At 37.2% G+C, this 16,850-nt stretch overlaps 1 protein-coding gene across 1 annotated transcript in view; it reads left to right on the forward strand.

Annotated features, from left to right (window-relative positions):
* The window catches only part of LOC149070887 (ras-related C3 botulinum toxin substrate 1), a 33,762-nt gene extending 17,302 nt beyond the window's left edge, over window positions 1-16,460 (forward strand). The window contains exons 2-5 of the mRNA XM_089248846.1: window positions 3,270-3,341; window positions 5,507-5,624; window positions 9,522-9,584; window positions 15,530-16,460. Coding sequence (XP_089104972.1) covers window positions 3,270-3,341; window positions 5,507-5,624; window positions 9,522-9,584; window positions 15,530-15,823 — 547 coding nt within the window. The 3' untranslated portion in view covers window positions 15,824-16,460. The remainder of the gene's footprint in view (window positions 1-3,269; window positions 3,342-5,506; window positions 5,625-9,521; window positions 9,585-15,529) is intronic.
* The last annotated feature ends 390 nt before the right edge of the window (window positions 16,461-16,850 follow it).

Genomic DNA, 16,850 nt, shown 5'->3' on the forward strand with positions numbered 1-16,850 from the left:
GGCAAGGCAATGGGGGAGGGGGGTCTGTTGATAAAATTTTGGTCAGAGAACGACATAATGGTTTCAGTAGCAAGATTTGATCATTTTTGTCGCACCATGGTCATTTTCTGCACACGAGGGCTAATTAGACCGGGACCTGCGATTTATTGCAAGTTCCGAATGGCAGGTTTGTTTTTTATACTCGTTGAGGGGTTGATGCACTAATCCCTCGATGGGGGACTCCCTGCAGTAGCAATTTTTTCTGTGGTTATGTCGCCATTTCTGTTGTACCCCTGTGTCAGGAAAATTTTCTGACAAGGACGAACCGGGTATCGAACTCGTGACACCTCTGCACATCCTTTGGTACTTTAGGCGAGTATCTTATCGACCTGGGCTACTGCACCCCCAGTAGCAAGATTCCATATGAACACAAAACTTCAGACATCTGCCACTGTCACTTCCTAATGTAAAGAAAGATGGCGGCAGCAGCACTTGAACATGAAGCAAGTATAACTCTAACATCATAAATATGTTAAAGCTATACATATTACACACATCACACACATTCCTGCTTGCCAGGGTTTAAGCTGGATAAAAAATTCCTTTTGCAAAAAAGCGAAAATGAGGGGGGAAAAGCTTTAGCAAAATGCTATAATGCTAAGGGGCCATTCAAGTATTACATCAGCAGATTTTTAGCCATTTTTGACCCCTCCACCCCTTGTCATCAAAAGTCCGCAAATCCGAAATCCCCCGATGCTGATGTAATACTTGAATGACCCCTAATGTAATGATTCATGGTTGGATGTCTACTCGTTGTGTACCTCATGTACGCATTTTTGCAAAAGTGGCTACTACTATTTTCGCATTCTGCGATTTTCTTTCGCATTTTGCGAAAAATGTGACCGTAGCTTAAACCCTGCTGCTTGCATCAATTTGTTAGAAGTTCCTCAAAAATTGTCTAGGAGTTGCATGTACAGTGCAGTAATAGTAACAGCAGCAGCAAGATTCTGATGTGATCCAGTATATACCAATCAATCAGTTTCATTGATTTGTCATTAATCTTGCTGGCGTACCACCTACTACTACTACAGTCTACATCTTTTTAGCATCTGTTTCATGGTGCAGGATTTTTATTACATTTTTTTTTTTCATCTACTCACCTGTGGAGAAAACACTTGACCAGAAGTTAGGGTACAAACCTAGTGCACTCTAGTTTTGGATTCTGCCAGTCGGTGCCATTGCTGATTGGTTAAAAGTTTAGGTTTTATTAACCAATCCATAATGCCACCAACTCACGGAATCTGGAAACCAGCATGTAATATGTTCGTACCTTAGGACTGACTCTGGCAGTTAAAATTTTCTCTCCCATCCTTATGTAAGGGTGAAGTGGTGGTACAGCAACCTGGTTAGCATATGCCACTGATGTGCATAGGCGTACACAGAATTTTCTCAAGGGGGCTTCAGATTTTTTCCTTCTGAGGGGGGGGGGTTTACACTTTTCCTGTAAAATAACACTAATATATGCTCAAGGGGCCCCTTCCTGCATACGCCAATGCTGATGCTTCTCTGAAATTAAAGGTTTCAGATATTCAACTCTTCACAACTATTGCAAGAGGAAGTTCAAGTTCATTTGAATAAACTACTTTTCTCTCCTGCAAAGAATCAAACCAAACCATGGTAAATCCATTAATAACGTCACTATCACATAGCTAACAGCTAATGACATGGGCGGAGATACATGGGCAATGCCCCCCCCCCAATATATATATATATATATATATATATATATATGAATTGGCATTATCATGCCCCCAGCCCTCCATTTCTATCTTTGCCTATGGCTGATAATAATAAGAATAACAAAAATCGTGCATCACATTCATGTCTTCCAGCTCAAACACCACTTCTTCATAAGCAGAGATAGACTTCAAGAGCCAGGGCGGAGAGAGATGAGATGGCAATATCATACATATGTTATGGCCAAAGCTTGAAATCTGCCTAGTTGAATCATCGGCCAATGTTCAAGATTCTGTGGAATTTTGAATATTAGCCAAAAGTGGCTGGGAGATCCCTATAATACTGATATGAATCTCCTAAGATATCGATATTTCGATTCCTTTTATCGTTAGGCTTGTGATGGCTAACCATAATTGCAAATGGCTATAATTATCACAAACAAAAGTCAAAACTTGGCTATGACCCCGTATCATGCGTTTTCTTTGACCAGTGATCTCCAGCCACTTTGAAAACTGGCCAAAGCCAGAATTTCAGACATTGCCCTGGCCAACTGACCGATTTCGGGCTTTAGCCGTAACACATATAAACCTATATTAGATCAATCAGCTCAATCATAGAAGCTGGGAGGGGGAGGTATTGCCTCCCAAATACCCTCCTTCCATATTCCCGCCCATACACTCCTTTTCCATTGGGTTGACGACTAAAATGTGCAAAATATTTTAGGAATGTCTGTTACATTCCAATGGTTTTCAAAGGGTTGTTCAACTGATGGTCCTCGATAGGTTGCAAAGAGTGTGTGCATAACATCCTAGTGTTGCATAACATTACTAGCACCATGGCATATCACCAGTTCCTAGGCCACCACTGGTGCTGCAGAACCTTGTGGCAATTAAATTTTTATCCAACTGCTTTCTGAAGCATTGTGTCAATACCATGCTAGATCACTTAAAGTCTTTGTTCTTTTCGAACTTTTAAAAATTTTTAAGGAAGGTAATTTTTCGTGATGAACATCCACACATTTTTTCAACACCAAAGTGGTGGATTTTGACTTCATTCTTTCCGCATGTGTTTGGCACAGGAACATTATCATATTTTTAACATAACAAATATTTAACAGAATTTATCGGAATATCTCAGCATGTTAACCAGCACCGCTGAAATGAAAGCTGTATCAAAGATAATTCATGTTTGTCTGACACTTCATCTCCATGTCAATAGTAATAACAGAGTTCCGTTGAATCATGCAACACCTTCAATGTCGCAACAGAGATAAGTTGTGTTGTTTGAAGAGTATAGTAACTAAAATGTGGTTGCGTGAGAGCCAAACTGACTCTGAGAAAACTTTCCAGGAAAGCAGATGAGTCAAACTGGTGGTGCAAATGTGCCAAGACAAAAAAATGCGCCGAGTGGATTGTTTGTTATAACAGAAAAATATCAAAGGAACAAAACAAATAAGGAATTTGTGTATTTCTCATATTTAATGTCTTGTGTATACAATTTGTGATTCTTTCTTGTATCCATTCACTAATCGTATCTTGTTCTCGATTTTCCAGGGCTGTGGGTAAAACCTGTCTTTTAATAAGTTACACAACAAATGCATTTCCTGGTGAATATATACCTACAGTGTAAGTATTTATTTTTAAAATTTTTTTATTTTTGCACCCTATTTCCCTACATATAATCGGTTGATCAGGGCTATTACTTTACCTCTCACCAACTCTGGTTATATCACCGTACAACTTCTTACCAATGGAGTTGGGTGGGAAATGAAGGTGGCATCTATCGTTGTTCATAACGGGCTTGATAGGCAAAGAACTTGTTTTCTATGTTATTCCCTCCAGGATAGAACTCGTGGACCTTGATGGTAACCTTGGTGGTGGAATGAGCATCTTATCCCTGAACAACTTGAGTGCTAGTTGAACGGGGCTGAAACTGGAGGGGGGGGGGCAACTACATGAATCAATGAAGCTAGGGAGGCATGGTGCAAGCAGGGCAATCCTAGTGCGTGTGCTTGAATTTTTTTTCTTGCCTGTGGAAACTCCCAGTCACTGGCAGACCGCTGATGAGTGAGGAAGTGTAAATGAGTGCCGTTGCATTTACGGTTTTTTTTTATAAAATGGCAGGAACAACGTTACTGCATTAATCATAATGGAATTTCCAATTTTGACAGGGAACCTCTTGGTAGTACTCTTTGGTGATGGTTGTCATGCAGTAAGTACTCGCGATGAACCATGCCACTGCAGCCAAAGAAGACAGTCAGCATGGCTTTGGCATTACATCTCCTGTAGACCAAATCATCAGTATGAATAGAATATACGGATCCAATGCTAATGCTCATAATGTGTGACAAGCTTCGCACTGAAGCTTTCTGCTATGGAAGGTGTTACTACTGCCCTAGTGTCAAAATCATGTTTCTTTCATAATCCTGGTTACTGCCCTGGTTGGTGCTGAGAATTACTTAAACATAGACGATGTATGTACAAACTGAACCTGATCATTACCTCTTAGATACAGTATCTCTAGAAGGTAATGAACTTACACAGCACATATTGATACTCTCATCGAAAATTTTTATGGAATGCTAAAAAGAAAATAAATGTTGTCGTTTCAGAAAAAAAAAAGAGTGTAGGGTGAAGTTTTATACAGATGCTATCAAAATCCTGAAAAAACTGCAGCATAATATCACGTTTAGTATTATTTTGAAGCAGAAGTGTTTACTGAAAATCAGGTGGCAAAGGATTTAAACTGCATACAGAAAACTCTTATTGACTACTACTGCTGTAGCAAATGCAAATTTATTTATTTACAGTACTGTTTTTACAATAGTTAATGAATGTAATGTAGTGCATACAGTGTCGATCCCGCTTATAACGTCCCCACTTAGAGCAGTTTCCCCCTTAAGGCTGAAACACATTACACTGACATGATGCGATTATTACATCATATCAGAGATGTTGTAAATTCCGATTCGTGGAAATTCTTTGACGTTGAAATTACATGACGTGAAATTCCCACGTCACAGAATTTCCACGAATCAGAATTTGCAATGTCTCTGACATGACGTGAAAACACATCACGTCAGTGTAGTGTGTCTCAGCATTTAGTATGACTTATTTTAGTGGTCCAAACTCTGATTCTCATAAGATTTCTTGCTTACAACATTTTCCATGATAGTTTTTGAAAGAATGTTATAAGTGGGATCCACTGTATACTGTAATGTTAAGGTAAATATTTCGTGTACTTTAAAAGAAAAATGTACCGTATCAAGTGATAAGTACAGTATTTAGTAATTATAGAGTAAGTAATGCATATCACTTTGTTTATTTTACTTATTTTTAAATTATTTACTTATTTAGTTTATTTTTATTTTATTTCAATTGCATACGAGATCGTTACTTAATTTTACACATTATGTAAATTAAACCTGTATTAGCCTACGTTTGACAAAAGAAAATCGTGGTCCCTTGATTCTGTTGAGGACAGGTTTTACTGTATAATTTATAATTTAGACAATATTCTGGGAAAACAGATCATATATGATCAACCTTTGCACAATCACTATATTATCCGCCAAGAAAAATCCTCGATTCCCCCTTTGGTTTGTATGACATGCTTTCTTCGCTCAGCGAAGTGTGTTGCCACATAACAAACTAGATTTTTCAAGTCTGGGAATTGCCACCTATGCAGTAGAAATGCATAGAAAGAAAGCAGCCTAGGGATCAAAACCAATGCTGCTTTTACTATTTAAAAAAATTAAACGAGACCTTTTTTTTTCTCTTCTATTTCTAAGGTTTGACAATTACTCTGCAAATGTGATGGTCGATGGTAAGCCCATCAATCTGGGTTTATGGGACACAGCTGGTCAAGAAGATTACGATAGGCTGAGGCCTCTTTCGTATCCTCAAACAGTAAGTTTTTTTCCTTCTTAATTTTCCATTTCGTGTTTATTTCATTGTAATATAAATTTGGTTGATGTCTAAAGTATGGTCTTTAGACTTAAACCAAACTTGTGCAAAGTGGCTGGCCTCTTAGAGCGTAGTTCTTTCAAAAGTGTTCTCTATCTTCGCTCATCATTCAAAAAGGTATCAAGAATTTGTACTATAATTTGGTATGCTTAATAGAATTCATAATGTGATATGGTGTTCAGCCTCAATATACTTCGAATACAACACTAACCCTTAACTCCCGTCATGGTACCATTTCATCCCAAGCAGTTATTGAAGCGTTTGTAAAATGCGTGAAATTTGTTGTTGTTTTTTTTTTTTTTTTTTGTTACTTTATCAATGTACTACATTGCGGAGTTATTTAATTATATTTTTGAAATTAATCATTTTTATGCGAAGACATATATTCTAAATAAATGAGGAAATACATGACTTTTCTAATTTCTTTTAATCATTTTCAACATTCCCTTTGCATTTCCCAGTTCAGTTGTTATATTGTATCCAGTATTATTCATTGAACAGATGGCAGATGACAACAATGAAACACAAACCAGTTTGTTCATTTAAAAGGAACATTTATTCTATTAAATATTAAAGCTCACATTCTCAATACATTTTTCAGACACTTGGTTATCACAGTAAGTTAATTTTTCTCAAACATACTGATTAACTAAAACAATCGGAACAATCTCGCCATTTGTTGGAGATGACCCAGAAAACATTAACTCATCATTCGCATCCTAGTCCAACGTCAGCGAGATTACATTCAAATTGGGGACAGTCCGAAGACGTTCCTGACAGGCAGTCAGCTAGTCCATTGGGTGTCGAACGGTTGTAGTAATGCTAGAACCAAGGTAACATCGAAACACACCAAGAGGTATCCAGTCAGGTTATCATTCAACCATGGAGCAGATGACGGAACCAGGACAACATTGAACCACACCTGGAGTTATCTGGCCGAGTCACCAGTCAAACTTTAGAGACCCAACCGGTGCCGAGGCATGCCTTTCGACTTTCAGTACATCACCATGATTGAGCGATCACCTGGTGCATGCCTCAATCGGGTGAAACACCTTCATGATTAGATTACTGCTTTGAAGGAGCTGGAATAGTGAGGCATCTCACAGTGCCTCTGGTATTTATCTGAGAGCACTCCCATCATATATCGTGACAGGAACCAATCACAGGGACGAATCTTAAGATACTGAATTTAACATCTCATTTACATATTATCACAGAAGAAAAATAATATTGCAAAAAATAATATAACACAGAATCTGGCAACAATACAAATACAAATAAGTGAAGACCTGGCCAGGGTCCACAACATTAGGCCTATTGCACAATGAAGAATTTCATGAAGTTATTTTACTGTAAAGTGGTCCATGGCCCACAGATGTTGTGAAGGTAAAATATTGTATAGTTATGTATAACATTTTTACGAAACACTAATATTTTACATTGTACTTTTATCACAATTTCATTGAGTTCGATGACGATCCCCGCGAAGTCCCCGCCAGCGATCTGCTGGACTTCCCATCACCCCATCACATTATTGGCAACTGGCAGGCCTCTCATGTTACACATTGATTAAATTACTTGAATTTGATTCTCATGATTGAGAAATGAACATATACAGGGTGTCGTAAATTCGTAAATAGTTTAAAAATTCCTAAAAATTGAAGGAATTGGTATATTTGAATGTGGTTTGCATAAAAGTTTTTCTCACAAAAGGGGGATTTTTTGATGCAGAGGAGAAAATAAGTTCAAATTTTTGTTGATGGGGGGGGGGGCTGCTCAAAAGCAATCCACCAGAAATATAAAAATCAGAGTCCTTTAAAATGCAGGGTGTACGACTAACAGCTCATTTCTGAATTTTTGTTACTGGCACTTATATAAGATTTTCATTGTGATGCTGACATTGGTGGATAAAACACTATTGGTGAAGTTGTTTTACCTTAGCCACAAATCGCCGGCTGAAGCTTAACAAACGTTTCAGACACACGAGAAATTAAAGAAAGGCTTGGATCCAATCACTCGTGCTGGACTTTTGTGCAACTCTTTCTATCGGCGTGTGTTTTTTCTTTTCTGTATCGAAGAAATCTCCCTTAGTGAGAATAACACTTTCATAAACTGCATTCAAATGTACAGATTCCTTTAATTTTTAGGAATTTTTAATCTATTTATGAATTTATGGGACACCCCTGTATGTGTAAAAAAATACTCAAAATTAAATTTAATAATTCAAATAATATTTACCATATTTTCACGAGGAACAAATTTAAGAGTTAAAATGAAGTTGCAAATACAGTCCTTACAAACAATACCATAACATGTTGAGCAGCACACAGATTTTTTTTTTTGTCACAATTCACTAACAGCACTGTCCTCAACCTCAGGATCCATTTTGATGCACAATTACTTTGAAACCCTTACTAAAGTAATTGATGCTCTTTCAAGATGCCATTCCGATCAACATCTATGACACACTGCTTAACCATAAATGCACCTGGTAAGCATTCCTCTGGGGAATTTCTACAACAGTATGACCATCCACAAGCTGTGGTGGTGGTAATGGTGCCATTTTCACCCCATGGAAACGTTGACAAATAAAATAAAAAGGGAAATAGAAGAAGATTGTTGTAAATTTGTCAAAAATGTGTAGGGTTAGATAGGTACAAAAAAATGTCTTAAATTTGTCAAACACATCAGCCCAAAAGGTACCGTAAAAAGGATGGGCAAATCTACGTTCTTCTTAGGCGTGTCCGGAAAATTCACCACCATGTAAACCTAATGGAAAATTCATAGCTGGGAAAATTCACAGACATCAGTGAATGAATGAGTGAAACTGTCCTGTCACTCATTGTTGCTCACTCACTTACACTGTCAATCACTAGGTAGCTCATTCTATCAATCACTCACTAGGTCACTCACTTGCTCACTTCATAGACCACTCGCTCAATGTTGCCCACTGTGTCACTCAATCATTCTCTCAGTAAGCCGGTCACTCACTTGATCTCTAGGTTGCTCAATAATGCCCTGGGCTTACTCACCAACTATGTCACTCACTCACCAACTATATTGCTCACTCATTAGATCCCTCAGTCTACCACTGGGTCACTCATAAGGACACTCACTCAATATGTTACTTACTCTATCTCTAGGTAGGTTGCTCACTGTCACTCAGTCACTAGCTACTGTATAATTTACTGACTCGGACATTTCTTGTTCACTTACTGGCTTGCTGACTCATGTTGAACTGTTGTCTGTGAATTTTCCGTAAACCCTTCTGAGGCGGTAGTAAATACATGTAGGGGGGAGGGGGTGAAATAGCACCACAACTAAATACCAATCCCATAAATATTGAGTCTATTTCACCCTATTGGGTACTGAGCTGAATGGAAAGCTTTACTTTTGGTGCATTTTCTATTTGGAGAGCAGTGGGTAGTCATATGGCAAAAATTCTGTATAAATGTGGTTGGAATTAGCATTTCCTCTTAGCCAGTTGAAGATGAAACCCTGGTAGCTTTTCGTAAGCAGTCTTTCACCACAGAAAGTTTAAAAGAGAAAGAGGCTCGGAAAAGTCATAGAACTACTTTGTGGGCTGTCCTGGAAACTGTACTGTTAGAGTTGGTGCTGCATTTTATCATCCAAATTCTATTATCTTGTATTACCTTATCTAATATTATCTTGCATACATATGTAATTTTTATGACGTCATGGATAGCATTCCTGGGCTTGAAAGAGCCTTCATTTTCAAATAATATTCAACAAATATGTAGATCATTCTATGAAACCAGTCGTACTTGTTAATCAACTTTTCTGAAGATAAATGAAGTAATTTTTTTTTTCTTTTTACAGGATGTGTTTCTCATTTGTTTCTCATTAGTTAATCCAGCATCATTCGAAAATGTGCGAGCAAAGGTAATTTTTGTCATTTCTACACACTTTTCATAAATTGTTGCTGCAACAGACATGCACATACAAGCAAAGCAAGTTTTCTTTTCCATCAACATAAATGCAAAAATTCTCGTAAAAATGATTTCAAAAAAAGGTTTCCATTATATTGAGTTGTGCAACTTAATTCTCTCTTTTATGAAACGCTTTTTTGCGATACGTGAGAAAAATTAGAATGGTTTTTTTTTTTGGTTTTTTTCCCCCCATTTTGGCTGTAAATGCCTTTTCTTTATGCACATTCATGCTATCTTTCACAGAAGTGCTGAATTTTGATATAAGAAAAAATAATTATTACAAGTTGATAGACTGAGTAATTCTTTATTCACATCCTTGGGCAAAATGAGGTGAATATCGGGTGAGAGATTTGAATAGTTACTGTATTTTGAAAGAGCAAAGATCAGAAAACACAGCCGTGTTTGACTAAATTTCATGTAGTCTAAGTCTGTGATTGGATTTGAAGTAGTTTAACGCATCCACATTGTGTATGATCACATTCTTAACCAAAATTATATCTCGTCAGTATAAAGGTAGTGTTTTCACCTCTTGAGCACCATTAACACATGTGAATGAGTTGCTGCTGATAATACTCACAGCATTATTTGAACGACAGCTTTAAAAATCCCAGATGAAAAATCACCATGATGATTGACCCCCCTAAGATCAGAGATGTAATATTGCATCCAAATGCTAGTGGAATAAATTCAGTCAAGCTGACACTTTCTTCAACCTCTTTTTTCCTGATAGCGAAGGTTTGTTGTAACCCTACGAAAAAAAAATTTAGTTTGGTTGCTTACTCTTGTTTTCAGGGAAATCATCAGCTTTCTTTTCGAAACTTCCCATTTTGCATAGGTTTTGAAAAGAGTTTATCTGTGTTACTCAAGAGTTCTTTTGCTAATTCCGATTGTGTGTGGATCAGAAATTCTCTTATCAAACCTGTTTTAGTTTTTCGTTTTCCAGTTCCTTGGTTGTCTGCAATGTTGTCCATTACCAGGCCCGTCATTTCAACTTTTTCTGGGGGGGGGGGGCAAAGCACATGTACTCAATGTATTTATATATATATATATACCATTTTTAGTGTATTTTCGAAAGCCTGTAAATCACGGGCCTGTTCATTACAAAAGAACAAAATTTTCAAATTGACCGTTTAATCAATGTGTACTGTCAAAAATCCCAACACTGTTCAAAAAAGGGAAGGGTCCAAAGGTGTCATCCTCAAAAAATTTCGGAAAAAAAAATTACCACTAATTCTACTTGCTAAAATATGCACAAAAATATAAAAATATTGGGTGAAATTATTATGGGTCACTCAAATTTTTTTTTTTAAATATTAATATTTTGAACGCCGATAGAGACCAAGAATGAACTTTAAAATCCTGCAACCCTTCTGTCTTGATGAGTGATGTCATTCGAACAACACATAATTAGGTACAGCACAGACAGTGAAAGAAAGAGAAATGACTAAGGAGAGAGTTTCTAGGGAAAAAAAGCTGGAGGGAAGAACAAGACCTTTAATAAGCTATTTTTTTGCAGTTTGTCGCACGTGCGTACTACATGGATTGTTACTATGTTGACCATATGTCCTGTATTTGTCGGGACAGTCCCGGTTTCTTCCGTTTTTCTGGCTGTCCCAATTTTGCACGTATTTTCAGCGAAGCCAAATGATTTTTAGTTTTCAAATTAACAATTAAAATTATCTTCCCAACTCAGACATTACATAACGATGATTACGACTATAAATAAGAATATTTATTTCTCTTCTTTTTTTTTTTTAAACTCACTGCAATTTGGAGTGGCGCTTCATTTCGCTCGAGAGGCAAGTTTTCTGTGATTTTATCACGAGTTGGCAACTTTGATTACTATTGGCATTTTTGGCGGTAATTGGCAATGCCACGTAATTTTCTTGAGCAGGGTAATGTCTCGTATACGAAGTTCACATATTTTTCTTGAGCAAATATGGTCAACCTAATTATTGCAACATAAATTATACAGAACTGTGTTGGAGGGTTTCCCGATATGAAGGCGACGCGATTTCGCTTTTATTTTGTCATTTATCACTATTTTACTATCGGATGAGGGCGGTGACGATACGGTAATCTTTTTTTCTTTTAATTGGGAGAAAACTATATATGCATATTTGCCCATCACTATGGATAGTCTGTAGTTTCTACTGATTTCTACCATAAAATACAAACTACGATGAATGTAAAAAAAACCTACAGAAGTCTGCTTATTTTTCTAAAGTATTTTGTTTTTGATTGGAGATTTTTCAGAATTCTATTATCCTTATCAAGTACAAAATGATGTTGTGCAAATACAGTATCTCCAAGGAATTGATGTCCAGAGCAGAATTTGAAATGAAACCTTGTTCTTGATAGTCATTGTAAATGTTTGCTTTGTTTGGTTGTCCGCAAGTTGAATTCCCAGGTGGGTCCTTATACCGAAATATTTTAATTGCTGAATTGGGAGAGAAAAAAACGAGCAGAAATTTAATAATTTATCAAGTTTCTCCATAATATTTTTATGGATAAATTTCTGTAAAGAAAGCGGAAGAAGGATGTCGATGGCTGATGCAGTTATAGCAATGATAAAGCAGTGATAGCTTCCTGTTCCAAAAAATCAAAGAATTATCATTGCTTTTGTGAGGAATATATATTCACGGCAAGCAGACCCAAACTTAAACAAAAGGCTACTTTAAATGTTCGTCAGAGCTGGGTAAATGCTTGATATTGTCAAGTTGAAAATAAGAAAACTGATTTGAGGAGATAAAGGGGGGGGGGGGTGAGCTGTCCTCCCGTCAATGAACATTACCACTACGGAGAGGTTCTGTCCTAACATTGGCATATATTATGTGTATATATAGTTTTTTACTCTAAGTTTTTCGAGAAAAAAAAAATTCTTGTATCCTGATATTGTGCTTTGATTTTTGTTTCTTGAGTAGACATGAGATTAGAGTTGAGATTAAGTAGTTTATCTATGATTTCTTGTGCTCTTTCTTATTATCTTTCATTTTCATCATGCCTAAACACAGGAATTTTTGTCGAGGAGAGGGAGGGGGAAGACTTGGTTTTGCCTCTTCTACGAGTCACTGCAAAAATTCTACAGCTCTATATTAATGTGTTTTTTCAATATATTTTGGAGTAAAAATTTTTTTTTTATCCCTGTCATTGTCACTCCCTCAAGTTTAATAGTTACTCATTGCTTGTTCCTGTGATTCTGGCGCTCCCTAATATTGTGTTTGGAGTAAGAGGTTGTAGAATTTTTTTCTAGGACGTTGGGGAGAATATTTTCACCACCGATGGTAGTTGCTGTGCTGTTGTGTAGGTATTCCCATTGTGAGAACCTTGGTTAGAGCGGTGGTGGTCGGCTTAAGTTGGTCTCCAGTTTCAGGTGCAAATGTGAGTTGAATGCCCCCATCAAAGAAGTCTCGCAACAGATTCCAAAACCACTGTCCCCTGCCAAGTACCAATTTTTAATGGACAAAAGGCAAACTTGGCACCCTTCCTGGTCCAGTGTCCGGAGCACTAGAACCTCCTCCATGCCTTCCCCTAGTTGCGGCCTTGCCTACAACTGCACAAATATTCACTCAGAATCACAAAGAATCATTCAGCATATAGCATGATGTGACACAAATTCTTTTAGCATATGTTTTCAATCTCTGAACATGAAGAAAAACGTACAAAATATCTATATCGTATCAGGTTGAAAATAATTAAATTAGGGCAATAAGTGAATTGTCAATAAGATCTTTGTCAAATTCCTGCGCAAAACATGCTTTGCTGAAGTTAAAAAAAAACCACTAAACTTTGGTCCATTTCCAGCATACCAGCTAATGTAGGGGAAATACAGTCTAGTAGGGGAATACAGTCAGTATATACAAGAAAAACCTGTCTATAACGATACTGTAGGAGCCTACAAAAAATATTTTTATGGATTATCATTGTAGACAGTATCGTTATGCACAGGCTTCACTGTATCTCTCTAGCATATTCAAACTAGTAGTATTAAACCACATTATTAAAAGGCAATATACCAAGGCCGTAGCAAAGAGGGGGGAACTCGGGGGTCTGGTTCCTCCCTCGAAATGGAAGAAAATGCCTAAAGAGAGAGGGGGAAGATTCCCAAATCTGTATTCTATTACTTTGGTGTCCCCCCGATATACAAGTGTAATACTTGTATAAATTCCTATCAAATGAAAGAGTTGAAATGTAGAGAAATGATGATCAGAGACTGGAAGCGAACACGTAGCACAAAGGCTTTGAAGAGAAAGTGCATGTTAACTCTAGAACGATAGGAATTTCTGACTACCTAGTACGACGGAAGCAGTCATTCTGATTGCAATAGGAAGAACATCATAAATTATTTTTCTTTTACCATAAAACTTCTTAAAACAATATCTGTTCAATCTCTTTGACTTATTTTTGCGATAAACCCCTTGTCCAGTACAAATTTGACGGAAGTTTGGACACAAAAGGGCTTGTTATGACTTATACTAATCCCGTGTTTTGTTACTTTAAAAAGAGGTTTACTGTAGTTTTTTTGAGCTTTCGTGGATTCATTTTCATTTGGTAGTCCACTGACAAACTTGAAATATAATACACTTGAGAGAAATTTGCAATGAGATTTCATGTGCGGAATGAAGAAACCGTGAGCAATGTAAAATAAATACATATGACATCGCTTTATACGATGCCAATCGCATTGTGCACTGGATCAGTTCATTTTGTTGAAACATCGTTGAAACACGTTACTAAAGTTATAAAATGTCATAATTTCTGGTAGTAATTTCCTTTGTCTGCCATTTCAATTTTGTGTGCACATGGTACTCAAGACCTAGATTTTTCTCTGCTTAGCTGTAAAACTATTTTTTTTGTTCAGTCCAAAGCCTGATATGTGGTAAAATAATGGCTCCCCACATCCTGAAATCCCCCCCCCCCCCCGTAGGCTGGGATTGTGCGGGGGGTTGCACCCGGGGCCCCTTCTATAGTGAATTTCTAATGGGGGAAAATGATGAGAATCGTCCTGGCGTTATACATGGGTAAAATAGTGAAAAATTAAGATTCTTTTCATTATGTGCGATGTTGTACCGGTAAATGCAACCAAAGTAAAAAGTGGAAAGAAAAGAATCGAATAACGTACGACAATGAGCTTTTCAAAAGTTAAACCTTTGAATGGTGCAAAATGGGTACTGGAGAAAAGCAAACACCCTGATAGATCATCCGTTCTCTTCAAATATTAATGTTTATGTATAAGAAGATTTGTCCGTTTTAACATGTTTTGCAATCATATTGATTAATTATCCCTACAGTACCATCGTTCTAGGTAGAACATTTTACCACTAAACTAAGAAACCTATAACATTTATTTTACAGGGATTTAAGAGCCTTAACAAGATGAGAAAAAGTCATGAAATTCCAACAACCTAAGATAAACCGTTTTGGTGTAAGCGCATGCCAAAGTAGCTTTGCAGTCAAAATGACCTCTTCCATCATTCAAAAGTGACAGTTGAGCTTGATGAAGCAACTTTTGTTTGGTTCAGACAGCAACGTGCTCAAGAAGCTGCGTTGTCTGGCTCCATTTCGCAGGGGACTGGTAATTTTCAATGCAAACTCGGTAATGAGCCAACATTGGTTCTAATAATTTAGAAAGCGGTCTGGAATTAGAGAGATGGCTATGTATTCTGAAAAAGGCTATCGTCAGACAGACCAATTTGCTTGTGATTTATCGTCTGAATTAAGCTATATTCTTGCTGTCTGTGACGATTTAAGAACTCACTCACCCTGCTTAAATTAAAGTTTCCTCAATATGCTATGTACTGTATTGTTCATTTATTTTCTTTAAAGTTTTCTGATCATTATATTAATAATAATTTTTGCTGCTCAATATTTAATGTGTTATGATTTCACTCTTTGCAGTGGTATCCAGAAGTCGGCCACCACTGCCCGAACACCCCCATCATACTCGTCGGAACAAAGCTTGACCTCCGGGAAGACAAAGAGACCATCGAGAAGCTGAAGGAGAGGAAACTCGCACCGATCACATATCCGCAGGGACTGGCGATGGCTAAGGAAATCGGCGCTGTCAAATACCTCGAGTGTTCGGCGCTGACCCAGAAAGGCTTAAAGAATGTTTTTGACGAGGCGATCCGTGCAGTGCTCTGCCCCCAGCCCAAAATGCCCAAAAAGACAGTTCGGTGTAATCTTTTGTAATGGAACTTGTGTATGTATATAATTATAAAAGGAAGAGAAAAATTTCGCTTAAGGGAAAAAAAACAAAAAAAAAGTCCTTCTTCCCCCCTCCCTGCATTTTCTGCCAAATCTGTCGATTATTAAAAAAAAATGTTTGCAAAGCAAGGCTGAAGCTGCCAGTAAAAAAATAATAACGGCTGCTGCCGACAACAATTTCAATTACTCGTTTTACTTTCTCGTTCTTTTCTAATTATAATTTTTTTTTTGTAATGGTAACGCTAATAATTAGCCCTTTTTGCATTTCCGTAGGGTTTTACGAAATGTGTGTGCACTTATGTAATGAGGATCCGTTGAACAGACTCGATAATAATATTACCCTTTTCTTTTTTGTGCGTGTGAACAGTTGACGGGACTAAAAAATAAGCTTGAAAAGATTGTAATAATAATGATAGTATAACTAAAAAAAAAGTTGCTTCCTGCGTGTTGTTAACCACGATTTGTATATTTGTGTACAGAACTTGAGATATTTGGGATTTTTTTTTAATTAACGGAGCGGCTACATGTTTTATCTTCCTTTTCTTTCTCGTTTTTTAATCTGTAATAATTTTGTTTTCCTATGCCTGTAATAATACATAGTAGAATTCATGTGCTGCGAGAGAAAAAAAACGGTGTTAGTTATAAGATTCGTGCTATTAGGTAAAAGAGTTTATCACATATTTTTGTTTTGAAATTTGAGATTTTCGTGTCTTTCATAAGGGTGGGTCAAATGAAAACGGAACAGTTGTTATAATTCGGTCTATTTTTGTATGAGTGTGACAGGAACTTTGTGTAGAGGTAGAGTGTGGGGGGGGGGGTAGGCATACAACTCCTATTGCCACCTGGAATCACGTGACTGCCAGCATCGTCCAATAGGCATTCTTTTTTTTTCGCATGTGCAATGTGTGTGAGTAAAGAAGATCAACATATAGAGGTTGTTTTTTTTATTATTGGCCAAAGGAATTGGAATTCGTGAAGTGCATCGGCAAACGAATGCAGTGTATGGTGAAAA

Source organism: Pholcus phalangioides, unplaced genomic scaffold (assembly GCF_987345545.1).
Source record: "Pholcus phalangioides strain wild (caught in Gottingen) unplaced genomic scaffold, Ppha-v1.0 ptg000020l_1, whole genome shotgun sequence".
NCBI lineage: Eukaryota > Metazoa > Arthropoda > Arachnida > Araneae > Pholcidae > Pholcus > Pholcus phalangioides.